We start from the raw sequence: 13,174 nt of genomic DNA on the forward strand, positions 1-13,174 counted from the left end.
CTTAAATACATAGCGTTCTGAGTACGATAATAGCAAGGGCCACATGCTTTTCTCAAGCATTCTGTACCTGTTTGACATGTCAAATGCCTGTCAATGCATCACTTTTGGTCTTTGAAAGTGCTTACACAATAGAAAACGAATCACCCACCAACTTAAAATCCAGTATCAAGTTATAATCCCATCTTCGTATACATTACTCCAGACTGAGAGCATCTCACTGGAACACACTCGGCCACAGAGTGATGTCCTCTTTTGGGTTTCAAGAAAGGACCTACATTATCTAGACTCCAAAAGAATGGGTCACTTTCCAGCATGATCAGAAGTTCTTTGCTTTCTCCAATCTTACATAAAAACAAAACGTCAACATGATGAATATAATCATAGTCATTCACCTGAATTTGCTCAGAACCATAAGCTTTGGACTTTGTATTTTCTTGAAAAGCCTCTGTAGCAGTGCTTGATGACATAAAAGCTCTTGGAGACACCATGTTTCTAATCAAAATCGCATCTGATAGTCTCCTCAGCTTATTAATCACCCTGAAACAAGTCCACAAAGTTTCTTAAAAAGATAAACCCCAACAAGAAAACGTTCAAAAACCCAAATAGTTACAAACAAAGAAAAGGGTTGCATTACTTATCGAAAAAATAAATTAACTAGCAAATAAACGGGCAGCACTTCCGTCTTCTTTAAATTAAGCACCAAAAGCCTCATGTTTAACAATATTAAGCTGACCAACAACATTCATATTCCTAAAAATAAGGCTATCCCACCGTTCTGAAACAATAATCTAGTTTTTCAAAATACAGAAAAATTAGCGTATAAAGAACCAAATGAACATGTGTCAGTATGCAACTAACAACTCACTTGACTAAATATATTACACCAGCAACTAAAGTTCAAAAACCAAAATGGATAAACACAGAAAAGGCCAAGGGTGCCCTTTTCCCCCCTTCTTTAAAAGCAAAACCAAAGAAAAACAAATTAAAAAGAGGCTCCAGTTGTCAAAATAGCTTTCATTATACCAAGTCACCCAACCCAAAACATTACATTAATCCCTCAAAAAAATCAGTTATTTCCCTCAAATGGTTACAACATCGCCCTTCCTAAAAAGGACCCCTGCTATTAAATGCCCTTCATTTGAACAAAAAATCAGCTAACCTTAAGTTGGCCCGACACTAAGGGTGTGGCCTAGTGGTGGATCAAGAACCAATAGGTCTCACGTTCAAGTCCAGTGGAGGCAAAAACACTAGGTGATTTCCTCTTATGTGTCCAAGTATTGGTGGAAAAAATTATCGAGTAAATATGCAATTAGCCGAGGTGCGTGCATGTATCAAGAAAAAGTTCAGCTAACCTTAATGCTCTTCCCTCAAAGATTTTAATTTTTTTCCCAACAAGAGATAAGAGAAATAAAATGTTTTTAAAACTTAAACACATAATGAAACAGATAAATATGTATACACACACATATAGAGAGAGAGAGGTATACAGTTTACATAATGGAGGGAAACAGAGAGAAAGGAACCTGGGGTTAAGGACAATAGAGGGGCGAGAAAGAGAGATAGAGGAAAAGGAAAGAGTATGGGTATGGTAGTGAGAGTGAAGAAGAAAGCGAGAAGCCATGCGGCGAAGAGAGTGTTGAAGAGGATAAGGCTTTAGCAGAGCCATTCAGACATTTACTCAAACACAAAGCCGACACTTCTTTTGAAAGCTTTCTTTCCGCGGTTACTATAGCGTCTTCTTTCTTGCTTTTGCGGGAATTCCAGGAAGAAGAAGAAGATAAGAGTGTCCTTCCTCTGGTTCGAATAGTAATATTTCTTTTTTTATTTTGTTTTTAATTGTTGAGTTTACTTTTCCCTCTAAACCCTATTATTCAATTTTCGGCCAATACGGCATTAATGTTTGGGCTGATATCCATTGAGCCTTTCCCGTCTAACATGGGCCCATGAACAATGGAGTACATAAGTTTAAACATGTATTAAAATATATTATAAAAATTGCACGGGGCGCCTTATTTGGTCGCCCCCATTTAATCGTAAAGATACCCGATCTAGCCAGCTTTCGGACTGGTCATTTAAAAATAGCCAGCATTTATCAAGTCAATAAAAAATAGCCACTATTTTGCTGCAACAGAGACCGGTCCAGTAAAATTTACTGGAGTTCGGTGCACCTGTATATGAACTTCCAGCATATTATGTTGGAACTCCAGTATATTATATTGGAGTTCTAGTGTACTTATGCTGGAACTCCATCATATTATGCTGGAGTTCCAACATACTTATCCTGGAACTCCAGTATAATATGCTGGAATTCAAGTATACTTATGCTGGAACTCCAGCATAATATACTGGCGTATTTTTCGGGTTTTGAACAGTGTTTTCTCTCAGATTTATCTTTACATGAAAAGTGGCTAAATTTTGATTACTTTTGAAACTGGGCTATTTTTAAACGACCACCTGTAAATCTGGCTATTTTTGAATTTCTCCCCATTTAATCTATACCTACTTTTTTTAAAACTTTTAACTTGTACCCACTTTTTAAATAACTTCAGTCCCATTTCTATTCCTCCTTCTCCTCCTTTGTTTTCTTCTTCAAGTTACAAAACAAACTGGTATTTATCTCCAAAAGCAACGCTGCTATAGTTATAAGGTCAATTTTTTTTAATTGAACAGTCCAGCAGTTGTACTTCTGCTCCAAATTTACAGCAAATTAGTCTTAGGAAAAAGTTTAAGTTACCAGTAGGATGAGCTGTAAAATTTTGGAGTTTTTGTATGTTTATTCGTGTTTGAGCTGAGAAGATGTACACTATTTTTCTTACAAAATCACTGCTAATTGTGGTGCTTCAGCTCTAGAGCTGAAGTTCGCCAGTTATAAAACAAAAACTTCAGCTCTAAAGCTAAAGTTCGCCAGTTATAAAACAAAAACTTACAAACAAAAACTTCGCCATTTGCAAAACAAAAACTTCAGCTCTAGAGCTGAAGTTTGCCAGTTACAAAAACAAAAACTTCAGCTCTTCGCCAGTTACAAAAACAAAAAATTCAGCTCTAGAGCTGAACCTCAGGCCCAACTACTAGAATGCTGAAGTTTTGCGTGATTGTCTTTGCTACTTTAGCCCCGTATGCTGAAGTTATGCGAAAAAAAGCGGGTACGCTAGCAAATATTTTTGCAAAGCGGGCACAAATTAAAACGTGACACAAAAGCGGGTATAGATGCAAATGCCCCAAATATATTCACGATCTATAATACATTTAAAGATTAGTCAATTCATTTAAATTTCAGGACAAACTATCCTTAATTTTTGTACCCTGAATTTTTGTGCTGCTAATTTGGAATCCATGACTTAGTGTCCTAAATTTTTGAGCTACTAATTTGAAATTCAAGACTAAGTGTCTTAATTTCTTAACTACTAATTTAAAATTTAGGACATAAAATTCGAATTTCTGGACACAAAATTTGAATTTTAGGACACGGTGTCTTGAAGATTAAACTTTGAGGTTTAAACTCCACGAAGTCATGTCCTAAAGTTTGAGCAAATTGACTAACCTTTAGATACATTGGAAATTATGGATATATTTTAAACAGCATGCGTAAAAGTGGCTACCTGATGTTATTTTCACATTTAATTTGGGATTTTTCACGAGGAAACTACACTTTCTGCCTATTAGGCCCAAACTATTTACCCGTTTCTACCCAAGCCCAAAGCTTTTGCATTTTCTACCTATGCGGTCCAAAGTATTTACCCAACTTGCTTCCACCCATTTATTTTGTCTGAAGATGTGAATATTCACGCCACACGTTCCTTTCCTTTTTCAAAAACTACAAAGCTTTTCAAACCATGAAAATCGCATCATCAGTTTCACAATCAATCGTTCCTTTCACGTAGGAATTTTTTAGATTTCATTCTACCTTTTTTCATAGCAGTTTGTAGGCAAAAAATTTCATATATTAGTACATTTTCTAAATTCTATTTTCATAGAAGTGGGTATTATTGATTTTTATAGGTTTGTTTGCACTTTCTTAATTGATGTTCGTTCATTGTTGCATTTCAATATGGTTTGGAAGCATGTTGCATGTAGATGGCGGCATCGTGTAGTTAGTTCTTTAGACCATGCAGGTGCTGAATCGATTGCATCAGCTATATCCGGACTAAATTTTCTTTGTTTATTGATTCTCCATCAGTGGGTAACCCTAAATCGAGTGGTAAAACAAAAGTAAAAATATAGAACTGTAACAACATGGCCGGTCGTTTTGAGTATTTAGCCCAGTTTCCCCTATGTGATTATTTACACATGTGTATTTGTGATTAAGGGACTTGCCGGGATAGTTGGTTTAGCTTCGGGGAAGTTTTATATTGAATTGGGACATTTAATCCCAAGATGGGATGCTTAAGTTGTAAGATTTGATTAGAGGTTGCCTTTTGTGTAGATGACTCAGAAATGGTGTTTCGATGGTTCCAAATTCCAATAGCTTCGTATGATGATTTTGGACTTAGGAGTATATTCGGATTTGAATTTAAAGGTTCCTAGGTTGTTTTGGCTTGAATTGGCGAAAGTTAAAAAATTGAAGGTTAGGAAAGTTCATAGGTTTGACCAAGAATTAACTTGGTTGATATCGGTTTAGGATTTTGGTTCCGGGAGTTGGGTCCATTATGTTATTTGGGACTTGCATGCAAAATTTGAGGTCATTCCAAGTTGATTTGATGCGGTTCGACAAGAGTTTTGGAAGTTGAAAGTCCATTACTTCCTTAGGTTATAATTGGGATATGATTCATAGTTTTGATATTGTTTTGGGTGATTTGAGGCATCGAGTAGGTTCGTGTTATGTTTTGGACTTGGTTGGTGTGATTGGACGAGGCTCCGGGGGCACCATGTGTGTTTGGATTGATTTTGGGTCATTTTTGGACTATGTAGCATTACTGAAGAATTCTGGGCTTCTGGTGTTTGCGCATATGCGGAGGATTGGCCGGAGATGCGGCCTTTGTTACGTAGGTGCGAGGCTGGCCTAGCATGGGGGGAGTTCGTAGAAGCGAATGCACTTCTACGAGGTGTGGATGCAGAAGCGAAAGGTAAGTTGGAGTTGTGGAGCTTGATCGGAGGGGAGATTTTTGGAGGGGTTTTCATCACAATCGAAGGGTAAGTAATCCTTACTTGATTTTGGTATTAGATATTGATTATCCATAGATTATTACACCTAATTTATATGAATTAAAGGTGAAAATTGGGAGGATTTGGACTATGATTTTGGAGGGTGAGATTTGATGATTTAAGGGTCGATTTGAGGTTGAAATTGGATGAAACACATATATTTGGACTCGTATCAGAATGGGTATTCGAAATTTGTGACTTTTATCGGGTTCCGGAATGCGGGCCCAGAGTTGATTTTTTGGGTTGACTTCACATAAATGAACCAAGATTGTAGCTTTATTGTTTGGGCTTGCTTCCTATAGCTTCTATTGATAATTTTAAGTTGTCATAGCTAGATTCGAGTTGTCCAGAGGTTGATTCACACAGGAAAGGCTTCTTAGAGTACTGATTTGGCTTGCTTGAGGTAAGTATCTTACCTAAACTAGGTTGAGGTACTAGTTGCTTGTGTTATTTGTGATAGCTACGTGTTATGGGTTGCACACTTGTGTGGGCTTGAGCTCATGTGCATGCACTAAGGTATTTATTCATGCTCGGGGTAGTACTTAGGTTATGATATGCCTTGAATTGATTTCTAAGCTTCATGTTGTGATGTTTCTTATATTTTTATCCTGTTGTAAGCTATTTCAGCCATGTTTGAAGTGACAAAGAGTTTAATCTCCTTGTTGAACCTGAAGATTGCTACTTTCGTGATGTATTTGCCTGATTCGAGCTATAATAGTATACTTTGCACATGTATACACCTTAGCATGTCACTTATACCATTCCGGTAGTATGAAACTTGATGTTAATTGATTATGTACATATATTCCTATATACCTTCTTTCTGTGTGATATGGATTGGACTGGTAATACGTGACCATGCCGTGCAGATTGTGATATTGAGTCTGTGACCAAGCCAAACGGGTTGTGATATTGAGCATTGTCACACCTCCTCTTTCCACCTGATGGGGTATATAAGAGAGTTTTTCCAATTAAAGTAACATAAATCGAAATGAGATTATTTTATTTATTTTTTAGAGTCGCCACTTGGAATGTTTATGTGTCCCAAGTCACCAATTTATTTTTAAAATCTCAAATCGAGGAAAATCGATTTTATTTAAAAGTCTGTGAAACCAGAAATTCTAGATAAGGAATTCTGTTAACTCGGGAGAAGGTGTTAGGCATTCCTGGGTTCCGTGGTTCGAGCACGGTCGCTTTAACTATTAATAATTGGCCTAATTATCTGATTTACTACACGTTTTAAACCTAGTAAATTTTTAAATTTATAACCGCTTTTAACTATTTATGGAATTATTCTGGAAAATGTTACGATTGTCGTACACTTGTTTGTTTGATACACATTGTGAATCGTATTAAGTGAACCGTACCCATGATCTACAACATATTTAGTTTATTAAAGTTATTAGATGTCGTAGCCGGGTCACATAAATGTGCCCCCGAATTTGGAGATTATGTATCATAACTACGTCACGGGAACCGTACCCGTAGCTATGATAATTTTATTATAAACGCGCCTAAAGCAAACTACGAATGTTCAAAGTATTTTCTACACTAGTTGTGAATGTTCCAAGTGTTTTTCACACTAGTTGGTATTAATGTGAGGGACATGGGTTATGGATTTCATTTGTGAATGGCACGCCTCAATTTATTTTAAAAGATTGTACTAAACTAAAGCAAACTACGGATGTTCGTATTAAAACTAATTCGAGGTTCAATATAAGGCTACTAGTTGTAAGTATGCATTGGAGGATAAGCAAGACCTTTAATTATAAATTAAAAAAATTGGGCCAACAGAAGGCCCATTATATTATTAAGAGCATCATAAAAAAATAAGGGGCATTTGCATTTATACCCGCTTTTTGTGTCACGTTTTAATTTATGCCCGCTTTGCAAAATAAAATGCAAACGTACCCATTTTTTCGCATAACTTCAGTATACGGGGCTGACGTAGCAAAGACAATCACGTAAAATTTCAGCATTCTAGTAGTCGGGCCTGAAGTTCACTAGAGCTGAAGTTTTTGTTTTATAACTGTCGAACTTCAGCTCTAGAGTTAAAGTTTTTGTTTGTAACCGGCAAACTTCAGCTCTAGAGCTGAAGTTTTTGTTTGTAAGCTTCAGCTCTAGAGCTGAAGTTTTTGTTTTGTAACTGTCGAACTTCAGCTCTAGAGCTGAAGTTTTTGTTTGTAACCGGCGAACTTTAGCTCTAGAGCTGAAGTTTTTGTTTTGTAACTGTCGAATTTCAGCTCTAGAGCTGAAGTTTTTGTTTGTAACTGGCGAACTTCAGCTCTAGAGCTGAAGTTTTTGTTTGTAATTGGCGAATTTCAGCTCTATAGCTGAAGTTTTTAAAACCCTTAAGTATGTACTGCTATTTTTGGGGGAGGACTTCTGCAGGGATATATACATGACCAGTACTACAGAAAAATCATTGATTAACTATCCTTCATCCACATGATCTTTCTGCATGCGAGAGTTTGAGATCTGATGACTTTAAATGGCATTAAGTAGTACTATTTTAGCTGTTGGGGATATTATAGCTCCATAAATGTCAAGAAGACTAGATTCTTTTGAGCCGCAACACTTTAAATTGGGATTCCGGTAACACAATTGACTTTTCTTTTGACGAACATTGAAGAAGCAGATTGAAAATAAAGATTTTAATTATTTTAATTATGTATAGTAAGATGGATTCTGAGGAATTGAGTGAAGCCACAGAAGGAGAGATATTGTTACATCAATGTTAAGTTCCGGAGAGATATGTATATCACTGGGAGAAGGAGTAAGAGAAAGGGGGCTGAAGTTTTTTAAAAAGTGGGTACAAGTTAAAAGTTTTTTAAAAAATGGGTATATGTTAAATGGGGGCGACCAAAGAGGGCGCCCCGTGCAATTTTTACAAAAAATAAAAGTTGGTGCCAACTGGGCTCGAAATTGAGAAGCATGAAGACAAAAGAGGATGGAAACAAAGGGGGGCCTGCTTTTGGCTTGGCAACCTCATTTGGACCATCTCTAGGCCCAATTACTTTTAAGGAACAACTTTCATCATTAAGCTTGTTGAAGCTTAAATCGTCTCAATTCACATGTAACCAAACATTTGCACAGATCCTAAAAGAAATAAAGTGTTAAACGCCTAACATGATGGGTCTTAACTCATTATTATACATTTAGTAATAATAAAAATAAGATTAAACCTTAGACTATTCATAAATCACCCTTAAACCTAGATATACAATCATTTTAACCATGCTAAAATTAATGACGATATAAACTGAATACACTAAGCAACCAAATATTGCATTTTATGCTTAATATACTAGTCAACATTTCTTAACATACAACCAGACAAACTGCTGGAGTTGTTTACCAACTTGAAATGAATACAAAATGATCTAATTCAGACATTCATACGTAAGAATCCCTATTAAACTATTAACTATCAAAATAGATCCAAGAAACTTTGTACAAAGCTGAGAGAACTGGACTGCTGAATAACTTAAAACACATGTAAAAGCAAACCAAAATTCAACATTTTAAGCTAAACTATTTAGGCTGAAATTTAACACATGAAAGAGATACTATTCAACACTTTCGACACTAAACATCCTAGCTGATTCATGGAACAACACAACAGATTTAATGTATTTAGGTAGAAGCTAGAGAGGAAGAAACTAAAGAACAAGAGTCAAATAACTTGAAGAAACATCAAAAGAAGCTGAAATTTAAACATGAATACTAAACTCCACAGCAGTAGTATACTCTTCAAAACAGGCTTGCATTTCATTCATCATTCAAAGCTCAAGATATACCTGGTTATAAAGAATAAGAAAATAAAGCCATGAATCTTTAAGGAAACATCAGAAGACCAACAGGAAACCAATGAAACTAGTAGCAATGAACAACAGTGTCACAACTTCAATCTCAAACTATCTTGCAACTCAAGAAACCCAGAAATTTCAAAGGAAAAAATTATCTTGATTTAAGTCGAAATCAGAAAAATTGATCAGCTACCAATGGAATAGTAAGGCTGAGCTTTTTGAGGTGCTTTTTAAGGTTTGGAAAAAATCTCCTGTGTGTAGGAGTAACTTTTCTTTATAGAGGGTATACTAGATGGCATCAAAATGGAATATTCTAACTTAAATTCTGAAAAGTCAGAATAGTACACCATCTTTGACAGTTGTATATCCTTTTTTCCCACCTAATTTCAATATTTTTTGCTAAGAATGGGGCAGCTGTCCAAAATACTAGAACCTTATGATATTTACCCCATATAAAATTCAGTTTTACCCTTTCATTTATTAGATATTTCAGTCCTAACCAGTCTTGACCTGAATTCTGATTTCAATTGCATTTGTGGAACCTCCTAGAACAATCTAGAAGATTCCAGCCTTAGGGTTCCTAGGCTTATTTCAATACCCTTTTAATTCTGAAATTAAAAGTTAAACTTAAGGGCATCTAGGATTTAATTCAAACAAATTAATCCTAATTAATAGGTCCACCTAATTAACCTTAAACAAAACTAAGTTTAACAAACAACACATCCAAACAGTAAATAACAAAACTAAAATGAAGATGCAAAGAAATCCTAGAAAATTAACCTAATTAGTTTGCAATTAAACATATTACATAAGTCTAAGATTTTCTTAATAATTAATTAGAAATCGGCCAAACAAGCTGTTAATTAACTCTTGACACTATTCTAATCAACTTAACTAAACATTAAAACAAATATAAAAGAGAAACAAACACAAAAAGAAAATAGAACAAACAATTTATCAAAACCTAAAACATTAAACCTAATTAAACCTGAACTTAAGCAAATTAAAATCAAACTTCAAATGATGAAACTTAGCATGCTTCAGTTAACTTAATAGATAGATGCATCCAAATAAACTAAACAGTCATGAAAAAAAAGGAGAAAACCTAGAGTTGTGATTACCTAAAACATGCGGCTAAAAGAAAGAAAGAAGATGCAGGAGATGAACAAAAGAAGGAAGAAAAAAGAACGCAAAAGGGATTACCAAAAACCTGCTTCGAACTTGGAATCAGTCATGAACTCGGACAGCTTTAATGGGGTAAAATAAACGTGGACGACCATTAACCGACTGTTCTCAATAAAAACAGTCGATAATGGAAGTCTTGGGATTCAAAACCCAGAAGTTGACCGGAAATCGAAAAAGGGAAAAATTAGGGTTAGGATTTTAGATCCAAGATTTGAGCGGTTTGGGAAAGATTTGAGGGAAATGGTTTAGGGATTTGGAAAGGAGAGGGAAAGGAGGTTATAGGGTGTTAATTTGGTAGAGTTTTGAGATGATCTGGCCGTGAGGCGATTTCTGGTCGGCGGACCACAGCGGAGGCAGCAAGGGAATCCTAGGGCGGCTAGGGTTTCTCTGATTTGGGGTGATAGACGAAGTGAGATGGTCTAATGTGGGGGGGGGGGTCGGTCTTCAGACATTTTTATATTTAATTGTCGACCAGTTCCCAGCCGTTGGATTTGGAACGATCAACAGATGGGATTGCTTTGGGGCGAAATGGGGTCGTTTTGTGACTGGGGCATTGGACCGGGTAGATAGGGTATTGGGCTTGGGTGCAAACGGGTATTGTATTTGGGTTAATTAGAAATTAGCCTAATATACTAAGATAAAACTTTTTTTTATTTTTCTTTTTCTCTTTGTTTTCTTTTTCTTTTTTTTTCTAATTAATTAAAATCCTAAATTAATCTAATTTGCAAAATTAACTAATTATCTAATTTTAATATTTACAAAAATTAGTTAATCCTAAATTAATGAAGAGGAAATGACTAATTTAGCATTAAAGGCTAAAAAATGTAAAAATGAGTGATTTTATTTTAATGATGCAATTAATTATACAATTAATCCTAAAAGTAAGAATATAAAATCTAATATGCAATGCATAGTATTTTTTAACATTTTGGGGGCATTTTCATGATTTTAATAAAAATTAAACGTGCACAAAAATGCAATCAATTAATAAAACCCTAACAAAAATCCTATAAATTGCAAATAATTGGGAAAGAAATATATTTCTTTGATTTTGTAGGAGTATTTTGAATAGGGTAAAAATTACATGCTCACAGTTGTCCCTCTTTGCTCGGCAACACGAAGAGTTTTCGGTCAAAGATAAAATGAGCAACCACGAGCGACTTTTGCCCGTTTGAAACTCCATGAGAAGCATTTTTTTTTTTGGAAAAAGTCTGACCGAACTTTGCTTCGGAGGTTGCTCACATATCCTTGGCTATAAAGGAATCAAGTTAGGATAGTTCTGGAAGTTTTGGTAGGTGGGACTACCGAGTAACTGTGATTTCACTGTTGTTGTTGCTATTTCTGCTTGCTGAGCTCCTTATTACACCAAAATGAAAAATGAAAAGCTAAACTAGCTAAGCCTATCAACTACGAGTTACAAGATTCCTATCTATAAACCTTCTAGAGCTTGATCCTAAGTCTTGGATGGCTCTTCCTACAAACTCCGATCTAAATCTTGATGCTCGTTAGCCGCAACCGCTGGTTCATTCTTCTTCAGCTTTTCAGATCAAGACGGGACCTGCAAAGTTCGTGACTTCAATCATATCTTGAACGGTCTGCATCTTTTCTCTGCTTCTACACTAGAGCTCAATTTATTTTCTTGTTTTTCTTTTCTTTTATTTGGGTTGAGACTTCTTCTTTTGGTCATCTCAAACCTCGTGCCTTACGGTAAAAACCTGTTCAAGCACCAAAACAAATAAACGAACGAAATTTTTCTACTCCAGTTTTCACTAGGAAAATTTCGTGAGTTATTGTAACAAAAATCGAAACTACTTCTTTATTGAAATCCATAAAATCAGGATTGTGTATCCTTGAGAAAAAAAGATTAGGGAGTGAAAACCCTATATCTAAATGAAATCAAATGGGGATCGGAGGCCCTAAGTTGGAAAGATTACCAGGTTAAGCTGACATCAACTAGGGAGTGAGACCCTATACTGGAAAAGACTACTAGGTTATGCTGGCGGAGTCATCGGGTTATGCCGGAAAAGGTTCTCGGGTTATGCCGGAAAGGTCCTCAGGTTATGCCGGGAAAGACATCAGGTTATGCCGAAAAGGTCATCGGGTTATGTCGGGAAAGTCATCGAGTTATGCTGGAAAGGTCCTCGGGTTATGCCGGGAAAGTCATCGGGTTATGCTGGAAAGGTCCTCGGGTTATGCCAGGAAAGTCATCGGGTTATGCCGGAAAGGTCCTTGGGTTATGCTGGGAAAGTCCTCGGGTTATGCCGAAAAGGCCCTCAGGTTATGCCGGGAAAGTCATCGGGTTATGCCAGAAAGGTCCTCGGGTTATGCTAGGAAAGTCATCGGGTTATGCCAGAAAGGTCCTCAGGTTATGCCGAAAAAGTCATCGGGTTATGCCAGAAAGGTCCTCGGGTTATGCCGAGAAAGTCATCGGGTTATGCCGAAAATATCAGGGGGTGGGACCCTATGTTGGAAAGATTACCAGGTTATGCTAGCATCAACTAGGGAATGGAACCCTATATTGGAAAAGACGTAGCTAGAGATTGGAGACCCTATGCTACCATGGTTTTGAATTTTTCTTCTTCTTTCTTTTCATTTCACTTTTAGCATTTTATTCAGAAGAATGAATGAAAAGTTTGAAAGGGACTTCCCGTTTTTGGGTTAACTTTTGCCACAAGACCGTTTTGGTCTCTACACACCTTGCTTTTATTGCACCTGCTTCTTGCGAGGTTGTTTTGGATTGAAACTATTTTCCTATTTTTAAATCAAAGAATAATTTGTCAGTTTGAAACGGCAGTTGGTTTTGTGTCCTCTATTGTTTCAATCACTTGATCTTGGCCTGGCTCTTTCAAAAAAATCTCCATTACTTGTTGAGGTTCTGTAAATTGGTTTCATTTCTATACCGAGGGATCTTGACTTTCCAAATTTCCACATGATGGTTAACCCGTGTGGGGCTTGTCCTTTTCATCTTATTTTGCCTTTATGGGCACTTGAATTTGATTTCTTTTCTTTTCGAGAGTTTTCAAATCTGGAACATCGGC

General features: G+C 36.3%; 1 protein-coding gene across 2 annotated transcripts in view; it reads right to left on the reverse strand.

Moving 5' to 3' along the window:
* The window catches only part of LOC104240257 (DNA gyrase subunit B, chloroplastic/mitochondrial), a 33,314-nt gene extending 31,479 nt beyond the window's left edge, over nt 1–1,835 (reverse strand). Inside the window, exons 1-2 of one of the 2 annotated variants that reach the window (XM_070165106.1) lie at nt 1,488–1,835; nt 393–537 (exon numbers count right to left, since the gene is read on the reverse strand). In XM_070165106.1, coding sequence (XP_070021207.1) covers nt 393–537; nt 1,488–1,666 — 324 coding nt within the window. In that variant the 5' untranslated portion in view covers nt 1,667–1,835. The remainder of the gene's footprint in view (nt 1–392; nt 538–1,487) is intronic. The other variant, XM_070165107.1, reaches the window with a different exon arrangement.
* Between the last annotated feature and the right edge of the window lie 11,339 nt (nt 1,836–13,174).

Source organism: Nicotiana sylvestris, chromosome 12 (genome assembly GCF_000393655.2).
Source record: "Nicotiana sylvestris chromosome 12, ASM39365v2, whole genome shotgun sequence".
NCBI classification, from domain to species: Eukaryota; Viridiplantae; Streptophyta; class Magnoliopsida; order Solanales; family Solanaceae; genus Nicotiana; species Nicotiana sylvestris.